General features: G+C 37.9%; 1 protein-coding gene across 5 annotated transcripts in view; it reads right to left on the minus strand.

Annotated features, from left to right (window-relative positions):
* Positions 1-15,978: 15,978 nt before the first annotated feature.
* flrt1a (fibronectin leucine rich transmembrane protein 1a) overlaps positions 15,979-24,494 on the minus strand; it is a 77,561-nt gene continuing 69,045 nt past the window's right edge. For 4 of the 5 annotated variants that reach the window (XM_058777448.1, XM_058777447.1, XM_058777449.1 and 1 more), the window contains one exon: positions 15,979-19,113. In XM_058777448.1, the coding sequence (XP_058633431.1) occupies positions 16,909-18,993 (2,085 nt within the window). In that variant the 5' untranslated portion in view covers positions 18,994-19,113 and the 3' untranslated portion in view covers positions 15,979-16,908. Of the gene's footprint in view, positions 19,114-21,285; positions 21,478-24,494 lie in introns of those variants that run through there. The other variant, XM_058777452.1, reaches the window with a different exon arrangement.

Below are 24,494 nucleotides of genomic sequence, written 5' to 3' on the forward strand. Positions count from 1 at the left end.
GATTCGTGACAATTGTCTTCTGGACAACTGTCAGATCAGCAGTCTTCCCCATGATTGTGTAGCCTAGTGAACCAAACTGAGAGACCATTTTGAAGGCTCAGGAAATCTTTGCAGGTGTTTTGAGTTGATTAGCTGATTGGCATGTCACCGTATTCTAATTTGTTGAGATAGTGAATTGGTGGGTTTTTGTTAAATGTGAGCCAAAATCATCACAATTAAAAGAACCAAAGACTTAAACTACTTCAGTCTGTGTGCACTGAATTTATTTAATACACGAGTTTCACAATTTGAGTTGAATTACTGAAATAAATGAACTTTTCCACGCCATTCTAATTTATTGAGATGCACCTGTACTTAGTAGTAGGCCTACAGGCTTAACACGTTGGGTAACTGTAATACATCTCTAAACAGTTTAGCTAGTCTTTCTGTTAATTTTTTAATTACTTTATTACTGCTAGCAACCTAACTGGGACAGCTATAGTTAGGCTCTTTATTTACAATCGAGCTCATTCTCCAGGGAACAATAGAGTCTGGGAATGTGTCGTCACAGCGGCAATGCATTCTGGGAATTTAGGTCACAGGAGCTACAGAGACTGAGTAGTAGTGAATGTAGACGTTTTATATTATTTAATGTTTATATTATTCTACTTAAGATCGCGTTGAAGTGGTTAAGGCTTACTGTATCATCAATTGCCATATCCCTTTGCACGGCCGGTGTGAAAAATGTGCTTTCTCCGCGTTATAAGGCCGAAAAAGCAGAGGTTTTACCTGCAGACATTGATGAAAAGGGCTATGGCAATTGATCATTCCAATGCGATCTAAGTTGAATCATATAAACATTAAATATGTCTACATTCACTATGGAACTCGGATGAAAATTAAACTGAAATTCGTATGGTAAACATCTAAAATAAAATGTTGCTTTATAATTCATCTCTGTAGATTTAATGTATTATAGATACAGTGATTTGTATTAAACTGTAATCCCTCACACAACAAATAGAAGGAAATCATATATGGAAATGTTATTTGTGGCAGCTCTTTAATACCCGGCCACTTTTTGTACGGACTAAGATTCGTTCATTCATTTATTTGATCGCTCGCATCGTTGTTCGGCATCGCTACACTCTCAGAAATAAAGGTACAAAAGCTGTAACTGGGGCGGTACCTTTTCAAAAGGTACATGTTTGTACCTAAAGGGTCCATTTTGGTACTTTACTAATATGTACCTTTAAAGTGTACATATTTGAATCTAATAGGCACAAAAGTGTACCTTTTGAAAAGGTACCGCCCCAGTGACAGCTTTTGTAATTTTATTTCTGACAGTGTAGGAATCTTTAGCTTGGTTCGGTCAAGTCAATGTATTTATTTGCATAGCATCCACAATACACATCGTTTCAAAGCTTCAAATTCTGTTACCTCTATAATGGCTTAACTCTTAACACCGAGCAGTTTTACTGGGCAGTATGACGATATAACAATGATCCACTGTTTGAGATCTAGCTATAGTGTATTCTCCCCTTACAAAATTAGCCATGGTTTTGCTACTCTAACCATAGTTTATCCATGGTATTTAATAAGATTGTGGTTATACGAATGGTAATACATACACCAAAAACACGGTCGCTACACATTTACTATAGTAAAACCATGGTTAAGTGTCATAAGTGTTTTAGCAGTTAGCATATATCAGTACCACTGTAGTGAAGGAGACTGAACAGTAATGAATATTTGCAGCCTCTCAGACAAACAGCAGAGCGATTTTTTATTTACATATTAGTCCGATTTATTCTAAGCGTATGTAAAATGTTTTCCAAAAAATATTAATGTAAAACGGTCGGCTTTTTCTGTGGTGATTTGCATTTGTTTATGCTGTGTGCTCCTGAGCATGACCTAAAACATGGCGGAATCCGACGCGGCGTGACGTAGGTTCCCATATAGAGTGACGTAGGTCCCCATATAGAGTGGGGGAACTATGACGTCACTTTGTAGGCGAATCGGCTGTTAGCATGAAACTGGTTCCTCGACAAAAAGCCAATGGAATTTTTCCATAGGCTTTTGGATAATCGCAAAAAATAAGCTCTGTGTTCAATCATAGTTCGTGAAATTTACACGTTTTGTCCATCAAGATAATCTTCACAAAATAATATAACTTTGACGAATTTTGAAGCCTAAATAAAAGTGCCAGAACTGAAAAGCTAAACTTAGGCTATAAACGAACTACAGCTCCACGGTCGCTCGCCTTCAGCGTCACCACCACCGCGCTCCCGACAACTTTCTCAAATTAATTTTAACATGTTCAGTGAAGGATTTACTCTGTATATGAATTTTAATCCACGTTACATGAAACGTTTCATATAAACTGGAATAAATACAAAACTAGAACAAAACTAAAACTGAAATGAGACATTAGTAATAAATAGTATAGTGAATAAATTAAATAATCTTAACTAAAGGACATTTAAAGCACGTATTTGTCAGACTCTGTCTCAGCGTCTTGTGTTTCCCCTCCTCTCGTGGCCTTATTTGGAGTTCCTGTTCCTGTCCTAGTTTGTCATGTTCATTAGTTAATTAGTCCCCAGCCCTGTGTTATTAATTATCTCGTCTCCCCAGTGTTCTTAAGCCCTGTGTTTCCTCGCCTCTGTGTTTGGTCTTAGTTGTCAATGTAGAGTCATGTGAATGTCAGTATTGTCACAGTGAAGTCATGTAATGTCAGTAGATTGTTGTGTTATTGTAAATAAAGTCCGTTGTTCCTCGTCTCCATGTCTCCTCGTGTCCCTGGCTCCAACGACCACGTGACAGTATTTCTGTACATTTCGAAATAAGGTGCATTAAAAGTGAATAAATCCTTGATTAATATGAATATTTTAATTTAAAACGTATCCCCGCTTATTTAATCTCTTAAATAACAGCAGAGTGAGCGAGTTTTTGGATATGGTAAGATTAAACTTATTTTAGTGAACAAAGTACCACATTTCAGCTATCATTTTGTTAGGGTGGATACACAAAATGTTATTTTATCCTTGCTTCTAGGAAATCCTATATCTATATGCTTTAACAGCTTCATGTTGCCTTAAACATTTAATTTTAACGTGGCTTTAAGCACTATGCATCATTAAAGTTTCACTTTCACCAAGTAAAGCCGGTAAATGTGGTGTTTAATAATCGTAATATGAGTTCACCTTATGGTACAAACCCAGAGTCTCCGCATCAGTAGGAAAGCGATAAAACGAGCTTCTTCCTTCCGAAGATATGTGTTGCATTTCGGGGCAAAGCAAAAAACAAAAACAAAAAACATTGTCGAACAACAATATAAAATGCGGGAAACTATTCATTGGTTATTCTAAAATTAATTGTATTACAAATACTACAACTGCAAAATACTAAATTGATAAACTGTCCGGCGTGATGACGTTTAATGTCTACAACAGCTCCTGTAGTCCTATTTAGCAGTTTGTTAGCATCCGTCTTTTTTAAGAAACATAACAGTTTTAAAAAAATCACTAGTGGGGTGTAACTGGTGTGTTTTATGTCGTAGAATAAAACTTGAAAGTATCTTGAGCTTGTGTGAACCGCGGACCTTATTTAAGGGATTTAACCAAAATCCCATTCAAAAAACCCATTGACTGTGGGACGATGGAACCGGAAGTGCTAAAATGCTAACTAACTTTCCTGGTTTTCGCCTACAAAGTGACATCATAGTTCCCCCACTCTATACACTGACTAAAGGGAACTACAACTTTGTTTAAAAAAACCATTACATTTTAGAGTGCATTTAACGTTTCTTCATATGTTATAAGAGTTATATATCAAAAACCGATATTACTTACCTCATACTGACACAGCAGCAGCAGCTTCTTCTGTTGTCTGACTGTCAGTCACTTGTCGTCCGTTAAAATTTGAACCGTCGCCGCGGGAACCAATTTAACCCAGCGCTGGGTTATTATTAAAAATAACCCAACATTGTGACCCAATATGTGTAACCAATTGGTTGGGTTAAAAAAATAACTCATCGTTTTTTGCTGTGTACCAACATGGAGGTACACTATAATTACAAAAGAGTTATGCTGTAAATTCTGTTTACTTACGCAGTACGTTGCAGGTTGTAATGTAAAGCATTACCCAGCATTTATACAGAACTAAAGCCTAAATCCTTCACTTACATAGAACATTAATTTTTGGCTGCTTTTTAGGTACTGGTGTTTCCTTTAAATGCAAACTGTTCCACTGTTCCTTCTTAACGAGACCTACAGCAGGTCATGACATTTTTTTAACATCTCAAAATACTGCTGACCCCATTAGAAAGCAGTAATCACATAATACACACATACACAGTCGAAAATTCGTCCTTATTAATGCTACATTTCCATGCCTAATTGTCTGCTTTGAAATGCACTAATCAAATGAAATAATACATTATAATTTAATCCCCTCTCTTAACAAGATTTGCAAGGTGAGTAAATGCTGTGTCCTGCTGTCTCTCTCTCAGATGCTCCATTTCAGTTTTTCACCCTTGCACATGACTGCAGGCAATAGCCATGCAAACAGATGTGGGACAAAAAGGAAAATGGGACTGATTGATTTATAAGAGTCAAATGAAGGGCAAAGAGTCAAAAAAACAAGGGCTACAATGAATAGCCGGTTGGATGGAAGATCAGGAAAAGGATAGAGCGTGGCAAGACAGAGACAAATGGAAAAGTAGACGGGGGGAAAGTCAAATGTGTGGCCAGTGACCTCTCCCTTTTTCTGGGATAATCAATAAGAGAGAGAGACCGACAGTGACAGAGACACAAGGGGAGAATATAATAACAAAACCTGTCTTTCCCTTTGCATTCTTTCCAGTCCATTCGACCTTTGTGGAGGCCTTAACCAAAGTCTTTTTTTAAGCGTGTCAGTTCATTCGATGGCCATCTTGGTAACGTCTGTGGACTATTGTTTGCTAGTCATGCATGTGCATGCTGTATACTTGAATTGTAATGCAGGACATCTTACAGTTGGCATGTTGGGTCTGTTTTGCATGTGCTAGCAGCAATGCAGTGTAACTTCGAAAGTGGACTTGCATTGTGCTTTCATATTTCATATATTCATATCACACTCCGATTTATTTTTTATATTCCCAACAGTTAAACAGTTGCCCACAGAAAAAAAACACTTCCCGCGCCTCTGATAATATCTAACTAAATACTTTCAAGTGAAAGTCGCCGCTCGTCATCCTGCTCTAGCCCGCGGATGATGCGTGGGATTTCAGCGGGATCACCGCGAGCGGTGCGAGTCCGCCGACCGCTCATCAGTCAAGTTTGCCAGCCGTTCATCAGTAAAGTTCGCCGGCCGCTACAAAGTTACACCTGCTTGTCGCGGCTCACTCAGGCCTGCCGCTCAATCATCAATCAAGCCCGCCGGCCACTCTTAAGTCAAGTTCGCCAGCCTCTCATCAGTAAAGTTTGCGGGCCGCCGCTCGCTCATATCTGCCGGCTGTGGCTACCTTAAGCCCTCTGGCCGATCCGAAGTCAAGTCCACCAGCTGTGCCTCCCTCAAGCCCGCCGGCTGTCCAGAGCATCCAGTTCAGTAGTCAACGGCCAGGAGTGCCGTTCCCAGTGTCCTGACCAGAGTCCAGTGCAGGCTCCAGCCCCTGACCAGTGTAGGGTCAAATATACACTCAAGTTCAGCAAGTTATTTCATTTTTTATCAATTTTAATATGAATAATTTATAAATGCTTTATTTATATGGCACTTTTAACAATACAGATTGTGTCAAAGCAGAAAATAGTGTGTCAATAATGTAAAATGACAAGATTAAACGCTCAATTCTCAGTTAAAGGCATTTCATTATTGAATTCAGTGATATCATCGTCCAGTTCAGTTCAGTTTATATAGTATCTGTGCAATCAAGTCGACGATATCGCTGGAAATTAAGTGTCCCCAACTAAGCAAGGAAGAGGTGACAGCGGCAAGGAACCAAAACTCCATCGGTGACAGAATGGAGAAAAAAACCTTGGGAGAAACCAGGCTCAGTCGGGGGGCCAGTTCTCCTTTGGCCAGACGAAACCCGCAGTGAAATTCCAACTGCAGCAAAGTCAGATTGTGTAAAGGACTCATCTGGTTCCCGAGGTCTTGTCCCAATGGGTATAGTATAAGTATAATATGTGTTAATTTGATTTCAATTCATGTGCAATTAGGAGTCCAAAACCACTTAAGTATTCTTTTATAAGTATATTATTTCTGTAATAAGTACTCTTTTTAATAAGTACTTTGTTAAAGTGTACTTCTTTTCACAAGGGCAGCATGAACTTTCTGCTTAATATCTCCTTGTGTATTTCACAGAAGTAAGTCAGTCACGGTGTCACAAATCCGGTTCGTGCTCTTCCGTCCACTCGCCATCGGAGATCGCCCTTCCATCATGTTGACTCTCGCACCACACAGTCTGTTGCACGTCACACTGGATTGCATTTCCCATCATCTATTGCACTGATCACACAGCTGCCTCCAATCACACGCTCACCTGAGAGCTATTACGCACTCTATTTAATACCCACTCAGATCCTGTTCAGATCGCCGAGTATTGTCGGTGTCACTTCATTTTGATGGTCCCTTTAACACATTCTATTGACTATAAGTAATGTTGCACCTACATTTATACTAACTCTCATTAGAGTGTTAGTAGTGTATTAGTTGACTGGTAGGGTTAGGGTTTGATTAAGTTGACACATTCTTGCAAAGTTACTTATAGTCAGTAGAATATCTGTTGGGAGACCAACACAATAAGGAGTTAGTAGATATGAAGCAAATAGTCTCCTAATACTCTTATGAGAGTTTGTTGACATGTAGTTGCAACATTACTTAGTGTCAACAGAATGTTCAAAAGGGACCATAAAAATAAAGTGTTAACGTATTGTCTAGCGTTTATCACTCTAGTGTTACCTACTTTACCAAGCCATTCCGTGTTTATGTTCTGTTTAGTCTCTTGTATTGTTCTGCATTTATCTTTCACCAAGAGATAGCTGCTTTACGGAGCCTAGTTTCTAGTTCTAGTTTAGTCTTGTCTTTTCATGTTGCCTTATTTCCTGTTTCCTGATTTCTGCCCGTGGTCCCTGGATTAACCCTTGTTTCACCGCTCGGACTCTGTTTGTTCCTCGTCTGGATTATTGCTCACGTTTTCGGACTACCCCTCTTGTCAAGCCCTCTGGATGTTGTTTGCAGATCGAAGACCCACCCCTTTCCTAGGAATACTCTTGTGTCTTGCCCGTGCCATACTTGTTTGCTGTTGTTCGACCCTGCCTGTGTTATGACCATGTCAAAGAATAAAAGCTTGCACTTGGATCCGCTCGACCCCCGTCTCGTTGACACTGTTACACACGTGTTCTTTTTGGGGGAACTATCCTTTTAAGTAACCTGTAGGCTCTAGACTGGCAGCGGTGGTAAGAAGAATGAATGAGGAGAGGGAGTGAGTGAAAAGAATGGACGGTAAGATTGTGTCCTCCGGTGCAGTATGGGTACTCCAGAGAGGCCATCTGTCATGTTTGACTGCACTACCTCCAGCCCTCTGTCACTTCACCCTGTTACCCAAGCCTACACCAGCCCAACATGCCTCTCACAGTCATCATTTACCTAGCAGCTGAGTGGAAGGAAGTATGTGTCTTATCATCAAGCATGCGACTAGCAGTACAGTTGTCTTTGAATGCCACAATATGAAGGACAGTGGTGATCTGTCTGTCAGTACATTTGAATTTGCCTATTGAGTAGGTACTACATTTGAATTTAGATTAGATTAGATTAGATTAGATGTACTTTATTAATCCCCAAGAGGAAATTAGATTGTCATGGCAGCTCAATATAATAAATAAACACTTATAAAGCATGTGACTACAATACCCTTTGACTAACACAGTTCTGTCCTAGACAGATAAGTTATACGCTCTAATAGCACTAGGCAGGAAAGATTTCCTATATAGTTCCTTCAAGCAACGAGGCTGAATGAGCCTATTGCTAAAGCTACTCTTAAGTTTATCCAGAGTTTTATGGCGGGGATGAGCATCATTGTCCATAATCGCCAGCAACTTTGCCAGCATTCTGTCACTTCCTCCATTTGAACTTACTTCGCAAATGTTAAAAAAATTACATTCCATAATGACATTCGGATTTACTACATCTGTCATGTTGATATGTGATATGTCAGCTGCGTCGGCTAGTAAAGCGTCAATCCAATGTGCACTTCAGAATTTCGCTGGACGTAAGTCATTTGGGAACTTAGAGACTACTGTTTTCGAATTATACACAATGCAATAAAAATTTGTTTCACTTAAATTTTTTTTATGGTTCTTCTGTAATTATGTGCTAATTATTTATTTTTACATAGCATCAATATTTTAGTAAATATTTAGATCCGGTAAATTTTAGAACTTCTATCACTAATTATGAAACATTGGTTTAGTACAGATACGTTTTTGTACTAATTTTGCATGTTTTTTTTTTTTTTTTATAAAAATGTTTTGCTTTTGCAAGGAGGGGAACATTCTAGAAGTGTCTGTAACATTCTGGAATGTTCTGTAATATTCTTGTGCTTTATGGAACTTTGTGGTATTACTGTTTTTCACATACTATATAGTAGATAAGTATCTGTTATCACTATATTTTGAGCATATATACTTTTAGGCTTGGTCTTTAGTTATGCTTTTGGTATGCTCAGCTCTGAAATAATTCATCAGCTATAATTTTCGTATTTTGAATGCAATCTCTTTTTGGTGAAAATCCTCATAAAACGAATCAAGAGGCATTCTGGAGAAAGGCCTGACCAAGGGGGGAAGTCAGAGGAAATCATGAAGCAGGAGATAATGCAAGGGAGGAGAAGCTGGAGAGATGGGCCAGGTGAGGACCCAAAGTCCAGCCAGGAAGGAGGCTGATGGTGGAGTCGAGGCAGGGAGGAGCATAGTGAAGACCTGGGGTGCGTTTCCCAAAATCATTGTAAGCTTAAGTACATCGTAGACCCATTGAAACCAATGGAGCTACAATCAACGTAGGCTTACAATGCTTTCGGGAGCGCAACCCTGGTTGATGAAACCAAGGGGGGCAATGGATGGAGATCGAGACCCAGGCAGCCAGAGGAGATGGAGACACGGGTTACTACCAGAGGCCTGGAGCGAAGCCAGGGCTTGTTGTTTTTGCTTATTTCGTGTCCATACCTAGGAAAATAAAAAGTAGATAAATGTTGATATTGCTGTGCCGTTGCAGATTGGAGAAAGATACATGTGAATGAGAGAGACTGGCAGGTAGAGAGAGACTGGTGTACTATTACCTTAGGACTGTCTGTCTGTTGTAGAAATGACAAACAAAGCCGTTTCTGGTAAGTTGAGGAAGGCAGTTCAGAGCCACATGTGTCGACTAAAAAGAGCCGTTTTCAGCAAATTCTTTCCCCATGGACTGGGAGGATGTTGATTCAGAATAATCATTTCAGCATTTCTTTCACCTCTCTCCTATTTTCTCTCCTTCTGTTTAGAGAGGGCCCAGGTGCAGGGATAGACAGAAACATAGCTCTTCTGAATTGGACTGATGCGCACTTCTCAACCTGGCGTCACATCCGTCTCTTTGCCTTTTTTCTGTTGAGGAATTTGTATAGTCAACAAACTAGCACAAAAATAATAAGAACATACAGAGAATTAATTCTGTAAAGGACAGGTAAGTGTGTTTATGTGAGAGAGAGTAACTAGAGTTTTCATACTGCACTAAACTAGTGTTTAAATGGCTACATGTTAACAGTTATGTGATGCCTACCATTCAAATAATTTTGTTGAATAAAATCATATACATTTTTTTTTTTTTTTTTAAGACAATTTGCACAATTGTCGAAACTTTCACATTATGTGCTTAGGTTAACAACCTGAGGAAAATTGTTAACTAGAGTTACAGAGACAGTATTATTTACAAATAATCTTTGCATTATTCAGTTTTACATGCTTGTCACATGCTGTCCAATCAATTTTAGTTACCTTGTAAATATGCAAATATTTGCTTTTCAGGGTTTAAAAATGTAAAAGGGTGTCTTTTAAAAGAATCATTAAAAAACATGCCGTAGTCTATTCCTTGACCAGGTCCTCTTGGAAACAGATAAAGTGCAGTGTTGGTCATGAACTGGAGCCGTGGAATAAAAGTCCCGCCCAATCTCCCACAGACCCAATCACAAACACACAATCATGAGAACATGATGTGTGGCGTGAGAGTGCCATGGCTTGTTGGACATAGCAACATTAACTAATCAATATGACTGAATGTGTTTCTGAGAGCTTTGCAGCAATTCATACACTGCATATAAGTAAATACCAGGCTAACTCATCAAGATATCTGAGACCTCATTTATAAAACGTGCGTATGAAAAGATTTGTCCTAACGCAGGAGTGCCGATGGACATTGGCTGGTGATGTTTTATAGGCCAGTGACATTAAATTGGGAGATCTGTAACCATTTTACTAGGCAGAGATCTGAAACCATTCAGCTACACACAATTTCAAGATCATTTCTGATTTATATCACTTTTTTGTGCACATCTTCTATTCTCTGAATCACACACATGCACATTAGAGAAATGATCTTATCTTGAAATTGAAAAATATTGCACAAGTGTTTTTGTCCCCTTCACTTTCAGTTCATGGAAAGAAACAGCCTAGACATTATTCTTTATGTTCCACAGATGGGAGGAAGCTTGTGAACACTTACTGTACACTAGTACTGATATCTTTCTTATGTGCATATAACAGATCAAACAAGTTAACTCATTCACTTTGTTTAAAGAACTCAGTCCCAGAGGCAACCTCAGTACATTTGCCTTTAATCACATAGGAAAAACAAACAAACAAAAAAAAAAAAAAAACATACTTTATACAAAATAGTTTTTTTTTTCTTTTGTCTCTGAGTTTTCATCACACAGTTTGACAGAGGAAGAAAGAGGCATATTTTTAAAAGCTGCAACCTACAAAGACATTCAAAAAACTTTTTTTTCTCTTGCTCGGTGAGGAGATAACAAATAAGCAATCAATAAACATTCAGTGACCTCATACCTTCCACTTTTAAAAACACCCAAGAGAACAGAACTAAAACAAAATAATGTGATTCATTTGGGGTTTCAGGTTTTGTTTGTTAAGCAGCATTTGTTTGTTCTGATGACATTAACCAACAGCAAATCATAGAAACACGAGAAACAGTAAAGTTCACTTAGTTTGCAAAATAAGAATTTTTATTTTTTACATTTTTTAAATATAACAAAATAAGAATAAAACTAAATAGTGGGATGTTTTTGTGTGCTCTGTAGTTCTGGTTCATTGCCAAGTTTAATGATCTTTATTAAACTTTAATACATTTTAATAAGGGTGTAGTTCTTTGTAAGTTACCTTTATTATATTTGGAAAAAAACTATAAATAGTGTAATTTTTGTGTGTGTTGATTTTACTGCTTCATAAGTATTGTTAGTGTCCCCAATTCCAGACATTCCATGATGTTCCAACACAATAATACTAATGTGCAGTAAACAGGACTGAGCGTAATGTTGTCAGTACAGCTCTTGAGAATTTACCATAACGTTCCAAGTAAATACAACACATATGTGTTGGTGATTGTAGATATTCGGGCAGCAAATTAAAAGAAGAACCATCTTGTTCATGCTTTTAATGTCACTAACAAACAAATACCATGGGAAAACATGTTTTTGACATGTAACAAGGTAATATCATGGTAGTTTTAAGTGTAAATACCTTTATATATAAATATGCACTGCAAAAAAAATAAATAAAATAAAATAAAAAATAAATAAAATTCATAATCAGTATTTGTTCCTTTAAAAATATATCTAAAAAAATCATTAAAAGAAGACAAATCTACTTTGGATGCAAAACTAATGAAGATATATATTCATAACTAAATGTATTTGCCAACCCCCACTAGCATTTAAGCATAAATCAAACAAAATACAGTTAGGGTTATGTTTAAAAAGTTGTTACTATTCAATACCAGTGTACCATGCACTGCCACAGAACATGTTATGAGGGGTGTACTGCTGTCATTTTCCCATGATGTAAAACCAACTGCATCAGGCAATGAAATCCATTTTAAAATTCATTGAAGCCTTGATCACAAATGTTTTCCTATTGTTGCACACAACTGAACTCTATAAGCCTGGGCTCATTAGCTGCTTGCATACATCACTTACAGTAGACAGCATAAAAGAGTCATATTACACCATTCCCAGATGCCTCGGTTATGACAGTGTGGAAGGCCGTAGAGATGAGATGAGAGAGCACCAGTGACATATGACAGACAGAGAATGAGAGGAAGGCTTCTGATGATATCGCTGAGTGACAGGTTCTCACTCTCAAGGTGTCAACTGCTGCCGAGTTCACATTTAAAATAATACCCCAAACCATCATCACTCCAACTTCAGATACAGGAGCAGCTGATTAAATGCATCAAAATGCTCAATCAATATATAAAACAGCTTTTTCTGAAACATAGGACGTTGTTTAAGAGTACATTTACATGACAATGATGTACTAAAAATGGAAAAGTTTTTTTTACAGATGACAACATTGTCAAAATGATCCCCGTTCACACGGATCCACCAAAACAAATAAAAATTATTATGCGCTTGGCAGGGTTTTTTCTTTAACATACTAGATTATATAAAGGAATGACTTGTTTTTTTTTTGCTTTTTTCCCTCCCTCTCTCTCTCCTTTTTGACTGGACTTTAAAAGTATTGATTATATGTCTGTTGTTTTGTTTTGTTTTGTTTTGTTTGTTTTGAATGAATGTTATGTTATGATGTTGTGTGTGAAAATAAATTTAAAAAATTGATAACAATATACATATATATATATCAACCAAGTATGAAAGCACCTGAAATTGCAAGAAATTAATTTTAGGTATCATTTTAGAGTATTGACGTACATAGAGGTTTCTTGTTGAAAGCAAAGAGGTTGCCATCCACATTGTTATAAAAGGACTATATGCTGAGGGACACTTTTAGCATCTCTGTAGTGATGTTCAAAACTCAAGCGGCAGTATTTGATGCCTTGGGAGTGAGAATGGGTTGCGTGTAGTGTCAAAAGTATTGTTGTTTTTTTACAGAATGAGTATGCAGGTTGAGCTCCTGTCTCTGGGGTGACAACAGAAGGAGTGTTTGTGTTTGTCTCTGTGAGTGTATATGTGAGTATATAGTGGAGCATGTGCATGTGCAAAGAGACATCTGCGTTAATGAGGTGCAGGTGGAACAACTGCTGGTCAGAGTCAGCAGGAGATACTGAATTTGCAGATGGTTTCAATAAAACAGACAGGAAAAATTGCCACAGAAAATGCTTTTAATGTATGTCTCTGTATTTTTGAAGCCCTAAAGAACATCATCACACACACACACACACACACGCACACAAGGACACACACAGACTCTGTAATCCTTCTTTGCACATGCTGCAAATTCAAATGAAAACAATGGCAACAGATCAAAGAGGTTTCTCAAGATGGGACGGGAAAGTGAAGACAGGAAATGAACGCCTGAACATTTCAGCTGCAAGCTGAGACAGAAAATATGATCTATATTGAGGAACTCAAATGCAAGGCCCCGTTTACACCTGTAGAGTTACAAAATCTTCCATCCTCATTGCCTTTGTGAGAGGTGTGTGAATCTGAATTACAGTAATCATGGGAAATAAAATAACAATTTATTCAACAGGTTCAAGTGCTCTTGAAATGCAGTGAATTTTCTCTTGAAAGTATCTGAAATTATACCTGAGATGAGTGCAAATAGTTCACTCAAAAATTAGGTACAGTAAGCAATTTACTAAGCCTCATTCAGTTAAATTTGATAAGTTTTGGTAGTTTATAAGACACATTAGAACTAATGGCTCCTGGTGTCATTCATTTCATGCATAAGAACTATTCTTTCATGTTTGAATGAGTGCAAGCATGAATCTGATTGGATTTGATAACTATTTAAATTTTGCCCTGTTCCTCACACAAAGCTATTGAATGCATTAAGAATATTTAGAATATAGTCTTCCGAGTCATGCAGACTACTTTTATTGTGCTTTTATAATGTCTTTTTGTTCTTTTTAGAGCTTGACAGTCCCTGGTGATTGTAAGTTCTCATTTTATCAGCATTCTGCAGCAACATTCTGCTGAACTATTTTGCTAAATTTCTATGTTCCAATGAACAATTTAAGTTAATTTCTTGTCAATTTCAAGTTGGACAGGAGAGTGAGAAAAAGATGACAATTTTCCTTTTTGAGTGAACTAGCTGTTGCACTTGGACAAACATACCAACAATCAATAAATCGACCAATAAATAAAAATACAAAAAATGGGACTATGTTATTAAAGCAGTGGTGCATCGAGGAGTTAGTAGAGTTTGGCCTGCTTCATGTCCTGTACACTCTTCACCCTTTCCTCAATTTTACAGTTGTCTCCCTGGCCTAAAAATAACAGGCTGAAAACCCCACAGATCAATTTAAAAGGATAGTTCAATGAAAATGGAAATTCTGTTATCATTTACTTACCCTTAAGTTGTTCCAAACCTTTATGAAATTATTTCTTCTGCTGAACACAAAAGAAAGTATTTTGAAGAATGTAACCAAATCGTTCCTGGTCTCCAATGACTCCAATGACTTCCACAGTATTTTTTCTTTATTTTCCATTGAAATCAATGGGGACAAACAACTGTTTGGTTACTCATAATCTTAAAAAAATATGTTCTTTTGTGTTCAACCGAATTAAAAAAAATAAATCATACAGGTTTGGAACAACATGAGGGTGAGTAAATGACAGAATTTCCATTGTCGGTGAGCCATCCCTTAAAAAAAAGGCTAATTAAAAGCAAAATTATGTTTTTTGTTTACAAAAATGACATACTGTGAGGCTGAACTGCTGTAAAACCAGTGTGTACTGAAATGCCATGAAGTCTTGATTAATTTCCATCTCTGAAACAGAAGTTTGGAGTAGTTATTTGCGTAGAAGGAAAGGCATAAGACAAAGTGCCAACACAACAGCAGACAGCAAGAAGATGACAAAACATTTCATGCACAGTTCAACACCACAGGCTTCATTTCCGTTAGGCCTCTGCTTCAATATCAAATCCATGTTTTATGAATATAATCTCTCACTCTTTCTCAGTTTAGAACATTCTACTTCTATCTTTGTCTCCATTCATCTTTTCTCTCTCTGTCCATCTTTTCTTTCTTGTTTTTGACACTTACACTACAATGCCAAATAGTACATAAAATACAAGGCAGTGTGTAAGCTGTCTTAAATTCTCCACAAGTCCTCAAATACATAAATACAGCAGAGCAGAACAGAAATGTTATGGTGAATCAGGGGAGGTCTTTTGTAAAAAATGAACATAACTTTTCTCTCTGACTACCTTAGAACCATTACGTAAATTCTCTGATAAGTCCTTAATTAGCATTCTTTTCTGCTGTTGGCTTAAATGAATGGGTTGAAGACATTGACAGAATGCTTCATTTCTACACAAGGGAAAAAAAAGTGACTTTTTTTTTTAATCAAAAATGCATCCGCCTTACAAAAATTACACAACATTCTGATGCAGTCTCTATCTTCCACAGTGATGGTCCACAGTGTTATGGTTCAAAATCCTGGTTTCCCCTCTCTCTCTTCTCCCTAAGAATCATAGCAGTACAACCGCTGTGGTTAGCAGCGAGGCCATGTCTTTATCTACAGTGAAATTTGGAGGTGTAAATAAGTGATTTATAGAATGTAACTTTGTGCTAAATATGTGGCTAAGCAACCTACAAACCATGAGCCACCTTAACAGAACATTGGTTTAGTCTGTGCATTATAGGGGACAATCTATTGAAAACAAGCTATTTTTTTTTTTTTTTTTTGCTTTTGTAGGAAAAGTAAAAACTGAAAAATTGAGAAAAAAAAAATAAAAATAAAAAATATTATGAGTTAAAACATATAGTGAAACAAATGGGGGGGGGGGGGGGGGATCAAACAACTAGGGAACAGAGTTATGACAATGTCCAATATCTAACTTTCATTGTTTGTATCTATCAACACACCAGGGTTCAGTTGCAATTTTTAAAAATCAAACGTTCCTCAAGACACATGAAGCCATTTCATTCATCCTCTCAACTTTACACCAGTCTGAAACTAGAACAGTCATCATAACGCTTGTTAGACGTTATCGTAGTAGCATCAGGCAGCTTTCAAGTGTATAAGAATTCAAATGAATTTAGTTTTTGAGGCATTTCAAACCTTGCTGTAGTTTTTGAGGGCCATGTCTCTACTTGGTCCAGACACTATTTTAATTAGGAATAGCAGTCATGTTCTGCAGCTTGTTCCCCAAAAAACAACTGTGCATGTGAACCCATGCATTTTCCAGAAGGATCACTTAAAACAACACATTTCCAGTTTCCTCTGAGCAAAGAGGTTGGCTTGTTGATGCAGGATTCCTGTCAATCCTGGTTCAAATCCTTGATTCAGGGAGATTCATCCCATAGGAGCCAAATGTGCAGCAGGTTGGTTATTTCCGATTAGAAGACTGCCTCTCTCCCATATATGCACTGAGCTCTGTGAACAGTCTGTGAGCTGAATGCGGTGTGGGCTGCCCTTGAATCCACCTCAGTGCACCAGCCAGAGATAAAACAGCAATGTCAGGGACACTGATCATTACACTGGGAGGTGAAAATAGCATTTGGTATCACCACCTGAAATGGCATCATTGCCTCCTGGCACCACATTTATAATGCTTCCTATAAGCATCTGGGCCAATTAAAAGTTTTATAGTGTCATGAACAGCAGGCTACATTGTAATGGAGACCAGAAGGCACAAAGGGATTCTGCAGAGCCCATGTTGATTAAAAACTGTGTATCTATGCAGTACATGACTCCTAATTATGGTTTCTAGATCAAAGCTATCATGTGTAGGAGTAATCTATATCTGGAATGCCTCCTTCTCTATAGCCACGGTTGGTACCATAGCCAGAGTTGGTCATGTTTTGGGATGGTTTGTATAGACCTGTGCCATTCGAGGGGAAGATGGTGTGTATAATATAATCCTCGCTCACTGGTTTCGGTTGAAGGGGCTGCCTTGTTGCCATTGGTGTCATCTGAAAACCTGGACCTCTGATCTCTAAGATAGTATTGTCTTTCTTTGTACCTGACTCAATGTAGTCATCATAGTTTTTGCTCTTGCGAGAGCTACTATGGCTGTAATGGTCTCGTGATGTTAAATGTCCTGCACGGTGCCCATACCAACAGAAAATGGCAATGATAAGAGCAAGGGAAACTATTGCCGTAGCACCTCCAATAATTCCTGCAAGAGGAAGAGAAGACAATTGATCAGATCTCTCTTCTTCACCATCATCATCAGGGTGGCTCGGATCAGACGTTTCTGTTCTGGCACAAACTGGAACCTCATTTGATTCTGTGTCCCCCCCAGGCAAACTACTCCTGCTTCCACTATTAGATACTAGAGGCACCATGCAGATGATGTAGCTGGAACCAGGCTGCAGGGAAGTGAGAAGATACTCCCGCCGGTCACCCCTAACCAAGGTTTCTGTGATGGACCCCATGGCAGAGCTGGTTCCTAGGCGAAGCCAGCTTAATCGAAAGGAAGAAGATGTTTGCGCTACGCTCCAAGTAACACGGATGCTGTCATGGGATAGGGGTTTCACATTCAGGGCCAGGTTCTTCCCCACACCACTGCTGCTTAATGTGTAGTCCAACCCTGTTTCTGGGAGACCGAGGCCTGGTCGCTTTGACCTGAGTGTAAACAGGGACCCTTGAGGGGGAGAAAGAGTGGTAGAAAAGACTCCTGCTGCTCCTCCACTCACTCTGTTACCACCAACGCCAACCCCTGTACCTACTCCACCACCACCAGCAGCAGCCAACTCACATTCATCCATCTGATTTGTGAGGTCTCTAAGCGCAATGTCTCGGACTCGCTCTGGTGTCTGGCAGATAAAGCCTCTCACTGTAATTGTATTCCCCTTTGCTTCCAGCCAGTCATGTAGCCAGCGCAAGTTGCACCCACAATGCCATGGATTTCCTCGCACAAGCAGCTGCCCCAGGCTGTCCAAGTCCCTGAACAATCCTCTGGGAAGGGTAGTCAGATTGTTTCCAGAGAGATCTAGGCGCTGCAGTCTGCGCATTCCATCGAGTGAGCCCCGAGGCATGTGTATAAGGTTATTGTCCTGAAGGGAGAGTCTCTGCAGGTGGGCGCTGGGCAAGTTAAGTGGAGGTGTTTGAAGTGAATTACGGACCAGGGAGAGTTCGGTTAAGTTTGACAAGCGTGAGAAGGTATCATCAGCTATGCGTTGATTAGCTAAAAGATTACCATCCAAGACCAGGCGACGTAAAGAGGACAAACCTCGGAAGGCATGAGTGGGAATAGTAGAGATTCGGTTGTCGTCTAAACGGAGCTCTTCAAGTGAGGCAGGAAGACCAGATGGGATGCTAGAAAGGTGGTTTCTGGAAAGGAAGAGGAGACGTAATCGAGGGTTGTCCACAAAGGCCTGGTCCTCAATACTCACTGTAGAAACAGAGTTGTCATCCAGATGCAACTTTTCAAGTAGTGGAAGTCTAGCAAGTGCAGTCCTTGGCAACACCCTAATATTGTTGTCCTGGAGGTGAAGCTCTCTTAATGAAGGTGGCAAATGCATGGGAAAGTCATCAAGCTCATTATCATAGAGATATATAACACGCACAGTCGTGTGATGTTCCAAGGACCTAGGAAGCCCTGCATTGTCAATGTGATTGTTCTGAAGATAAAGTACAGTTGCAGATGGTGGTAGAGGTGGGATTGCGCTCAATCCACGGTCATTGCAGTAAATAAAGTCCTCATCACAGCGACACACAGATGGGCACACTATGTCACCTTCGCCATCCAGTCCCTGTGCAGAAGCTGCAGTCATCTCCAATAGTTCAGCCAATAATGTGAGGCACAGGAGCAGGAAGAAGAGCAAGTCTCGAAGCTCTCCTATACCTTCAGGAGCCATCATGCAACCAGCAAGCTCTCCTATCCTCCACTTGCCTTTTATAGCACAATCAACCAATTTAATGACTCTTTACAGAAGATGACTCAGAAGTCCATTTGGACTTGTGGCTTGTTTTCTTTCACCCTGGAAACAGACAAGAGAGAGAGAGAAACACGTTAGCAAATACCCTGGACAGATTTTTTTTGTTCCAGTAAAAGTCAATGAAATGCCAACATCATATACATGCCAATACATGTTAATTAAATCAAGTCCAATTGCTTAGTCATGCTTAAAATTTAAACCATTTGTTGCATAGTTGCATTTTTATTGAAGTTTGAACCAATGGCCTCAATTACTGCACTAATCATCAAGTATTATAAAACATTGAATTAGAAAGACTGACATAGAATGGCATGTTTTCATCTTTGATTGTCTTATCAGTATCTTTTTGAATACATTATCATCAAATTATAAAATTTCAGTTATAACCAGAGCCATAGTTTACATCACAATATTTAAGCACTAAGCATGCTGGAGATCACAGATGTCTTTGCAAACTAATTTTATTAAAACTCTATAAACTCTATAAACTGTTGGAGATACTATGGTTATTGGTCATACACAAAGAGTACAATGGTTTTACACAATCATAATTTTTAAATAATTCAACCATCTGCTCTGATGCCAAACTATGAGACCTTAAGAATTTCTTATCCTGTGGCTTCTTTTTTTGTTTTACAGCCTCAATTTTTATTCTAGCCATCACGATTCCAGAATTATTAACTAAAATGAAAATTAGTATAGTATAGGTCCAGCCTTTGGACAATTTTTTACCAAATACAGTACATAGCCTCGTTACCTTGTATGTATATGCTAAGTTTCATAATGTTCAATAATTAACAGTGCAACTTACTTATTACCTGCTGGTGGCCATTTTTGTTGGTCTGTACGATTGATTTTTCATGGCTAGGTTAGTAATTGCCCTGAAGAAGATGCACATTAAATTTAATCTTCCTTTCCTAACAAACTGTTGTGGAGTTATGACATGTTTTTAGTTGTAGTGCCCCCCATAGGCAGATTTGGATGCAACTTGGCATCTCTTTTTGTTTACTGCTGAACATTGTGTAGATATAGGTCAATTAGTCAAAATGAGCAACACCAGGGCATCTAATTGGTGTAAATCTTCATGATGCTTTGATAAAAATAAATTATTTTGATAGCTTTTTGTCATGAGGGTCTTGATGAGCGCAGAATTCATGCGAATCAATCTAACGACTTAGGTGGAGAGTTTTAGGGTAGAAAAAGAATAGCTGGCAAAACAGTACAAAAGGGTGGATGTGGAATTAAAGGTTCTTGCAAAGCGGTGCATGTTGTGTTTTAAATGACTTAAATGAAACATATGGTCAAGTGAGACTGCTGACCAATATTGGATATTTAGGTCACTACATACAGTACAGCGATGAAGGATTGAGAGAGAGGGGGATAGAGACTGCTTTGCAAAAAGAGTGGGAGGGATTAGTAAACACGTGTTTGTGACTATCTGGATTAAGCAGGTGTTTTCACTTACAAGGTTCACACTCTTTTACGTTCAACCTCACCTGGCAGCAGAGACATAATATTAAGGTGTATTTTCTAGAGCAGGGTTCTCAACCTTGGGGCTTTGGTTGGGGAATGTTATTTTTAAATATTACTGTTAAAATGTGATATAGAATACGTTAATAATTATATTGCAACCACACATAACACCCAGCATTTTGGCTGCACTTAGCATGTGCAAGAATGGCACATTTTATTGAGTAAAAGCTTGGTTTTTAAAACAGTTTATTATTTATTCTCCTAAAAGATGATAGACATTACTTAAAAATTCTGGTGGTAAATCAAATAAATACTTTCGATTATAAGTTGAACCCCTTTTGAGGAGTGTTACAACCATTTTTGCATTCTTACATGTGCAACCCAAGCTTTTTTTCTTTTTCTTTTTTAAATATGCATGTGGTGACATTTATGCAAAAGTGAAATGTCCAGTGAGTGGCAGTAAAAATGTGTTCAATTTTTTGCATTGAATTGTATGTATATGTACATGTTTTGAGTTTTGCAAAAATGTATATAGAGGGACGTTTTTCCAATGAGCCTATGCTGATTATGTGTGTGTCATACATGGCCATCACTATACCCACCACAGCTGTGAGACCAGACGATTGACTGTAATTGGACCGTCCACACAGCTGGTGTCATTGTATGTATGTGTGTGAATACAATATGCCAGTATGTGGATGTTTGTATCTGTACATTGCATATGTATATGCATGCCATTACCTGTGTGTATATGAGATGTTTGGATGCACGTGTGTGGAGGCGAGTGAGGAGTGTGGCATAGTCACAAGGGGACTTGTAAAAATGGGGCTGTCCAGACAGGCTGTCGCCTTGGGGTGTCTTGCTCTCTCTCCTTTCCAATATTCCTGCCAGTGGGAGGGCAGGACGAAACTATATCAGTTTACATCCAGGGACTCTGGGACGGACCACAGAAACAAGTGAGTGACTGCATATGCGTTGTTTCAGTATCTAGCATTAAAACTCAGAGTGAAATAAAATGATCTCTGCTTTATACTTAAGGCTAGTTGTCACAAGGGCTACACCAAAACTACAAGGTTTTGAGTCACAAGTTCAATTGTATAAAAATACTTGTTTCCTTATCTATACGTTCTAACCTGGTAAAATGGTAAATGTCACAAATATATATATATATATATATATATAACAAATATTGAACACTTTATTCACAATCAACTACAGTTCATTCAGAAAGCATTACGTCTTCTTAACCCAAACCCCACCCACCCACACACACACACACACACGCACATTTTGTCATGCTTTTAGCCTATTTAAATTTTGCTGAAAAAACATTAAATAGCTTATAGATTTTACATACAGGTATGTTTTAAAGATATATTTTATTACATTAGATAGTATTTCATATTTAAACAAGGATATCCTTCTCAAATTATTGTCAATAAACAGCAGGTTCCTGTTGTAACAATTTACCCCATATAGTATGACAACATACCCGGTATAGATCCACGTGTTCAATGCAATGCATTTTTTCCCCCTAGACAATAATAGTGGAAATGTTCAATAGCACCTTTATAGACAAGACTTCAAAGTATTTATGTCTACAGAAATTGAGAAACATTTACTGCAGTAAAACATGTGACAGCTAGCCACACTTTCCCCAATAATTTTATCAAGTTAATCTCAAAATATTTAAATTTATGAAATGTTTTTGACTGATTAACTACTTCAGATTATTTATTTTCCCTTCTGTTTGTTTATATTATACATACCACAGAGCATACTACAGAGCCCACATGGCCATTCAACATGTGTGAATGTGTGTCCTTTGAGCCAACCTGCTGATTGTAATGATTACTGAAAAAACCTTCAGCAAAAACCATCAGAATATAAACAGAAAACAAGCAGGCTTTCTGGCTCAAGAAAGAAAAAATATCATTTTGAGAAAACAGCTGTTAAAGATATGTATTGTACATAAAATCTACAGATGCAAATAGGTAAAAAAAATCTTTAAATGTGTATTTTGGATGTTTTATTTCAGCTATTCTAAAAGATTATAAAATAGCCCAAAATCTTTAAACTGACCAGTATATGAAAAAACAGTATCTCAGCTTAAACTTTAAATTTTGTCATCATGTCACTTAAAACTCGTGACATCATGACATTTTTCCCCGTGTTATTATTAAGATGTCAACTTTGAATAAAATAAAATGAAATAAAATAGGCTTTATTTGTGTAAATATACATTTTTATTTTGCCTTTTTGACAAATGCATTATTGCAAACACTGTTAAACAAATTTATGTCATTACGTGTCGACTGCAGTGGCAGAGTTAGAAAGAAAGTCGTTACACACCATTATCTGTCAGGCAATGCACTGCTGTAAATATTTTGGGAACTGAAAATGTCAGATGCAGGAGAGAGAGAGATAGGAATGATGATGGACGTTTACAAGTAACTGAGGAAACAGAATGATTAAAGGTTGATTGAAAGCTGCAAGGGAGCTAGAGGAACAGGGGTGAGAGACACTGTTAAGTCAGTGTGCTCTTAAATTGATGTTTTGGGCATGAGATGTCTCTTTACCCAGGTCCCAATGTGGATTTCAAATAATGTTAAAAGATTTGCCTAATCCATCGATCCCTCCATCAATTCATACTTGCATACACCTACCAGGAATTTACTATCAATTTATCAATTTATTTTTACAAAAGCCAGTGAAGAACTTGTAGAATAAAAAACAATTCAACCTTTTCAGATTAGACACAGTAAGATTTCCTAATACTGGCTGCAACATTAATATGATAAAATATGCCACGAAAAAAATAAATAAAAATGCATTAATCATCAAAATCACTTTATACATACACACACACACACACACACACACACACACACACACACACACTCTCTCACACACACACACACACACACACACACACACACATTAGGTTCTATCTGACCCTATGAATCACCTATAATCAGGGCTGGATTAACATATGGGCTAGGCAGGACTAAAGCCCCAGGGCCTGAAGAAGTTGATTGGCTGTGGCGGGTAGAAAAACTAGGCCTACATTGATTGGCTATCAGGAACACTCAAACTTTTACTGATGGGCCAATCACTGAAACCACACCAAGTAAATAAGGACTGTTATTAAAGCCCAAAGTATACTTCAGTTTTTTACATGCTCGACAAGCACTAGACAAGTGCGCACTAGAAAGAATCATCCTTGTCCAGTGTCTGCACTATTTCTCTCCAGAAGTTATGAGTGATAAAAAATGACAAATTACATTATATATGAACATAATGGCTGTGGTAGGTCACTTTTATAGATGTTATTTTAGCTTCATGTGCTTAAAGATATTTTACAATACTAATACTATAGATTATTATTATTATTATTTCCTTGATTTATTAATAAATAATTTATTTATGGGAGAGAAACCTAACAGAAACTTATAGATAAAAATATACCAGTGCAGTTCCCGTCTAATATGTAATGATATCCAATTCAACAGGGAATATAATTCACAATGATGCATTCTGTAAGGAGCATTAGAAATCAGTCTAATAGCTGTGTGATATAACACATCTAATTGCTCAAGAACACCTTGGCGTGCATCTCTATTCACCACATCATGATAATCAAATAACAATGAAATAGTGGTTTCAACAAGATATTTCTTGGCACTTATAGTAAGATCTATTTTAGTATGAGTAGCCAAGTCTAGATTTAACTTTCTTCCAAAGTTAGTGAAAGTTATAGGACTATCAAGTCAAATCCCAAGATATTTATAGGATGTAACCACTTTGTGCTTTGACACATTCAAGGACTTAATATTTTTTACGACATGACTCGTTCTTTCCAAACCACATTAACTTAAATTTTTGCTCTTCAAGACAAATCGTTAAATCGCAGACAAAACCAAATTAAACCCTGCGGCTCGTGACGATAC

This window comes from Onychostoma macrolepis, chromosome 05 (genome assembly GCF_012432095.1).
Source record: "Onychostoma macrolepis isolate SWU-2019 chromosome 05, ASM1243209v1, whole genome shotgun sequence".
NCBI lineage: Eukaryota > Metazoa > Chordata > Actinopteri > Cypriniformes > Cyprinidae > Onychostoma > Onychostoma macrolepis.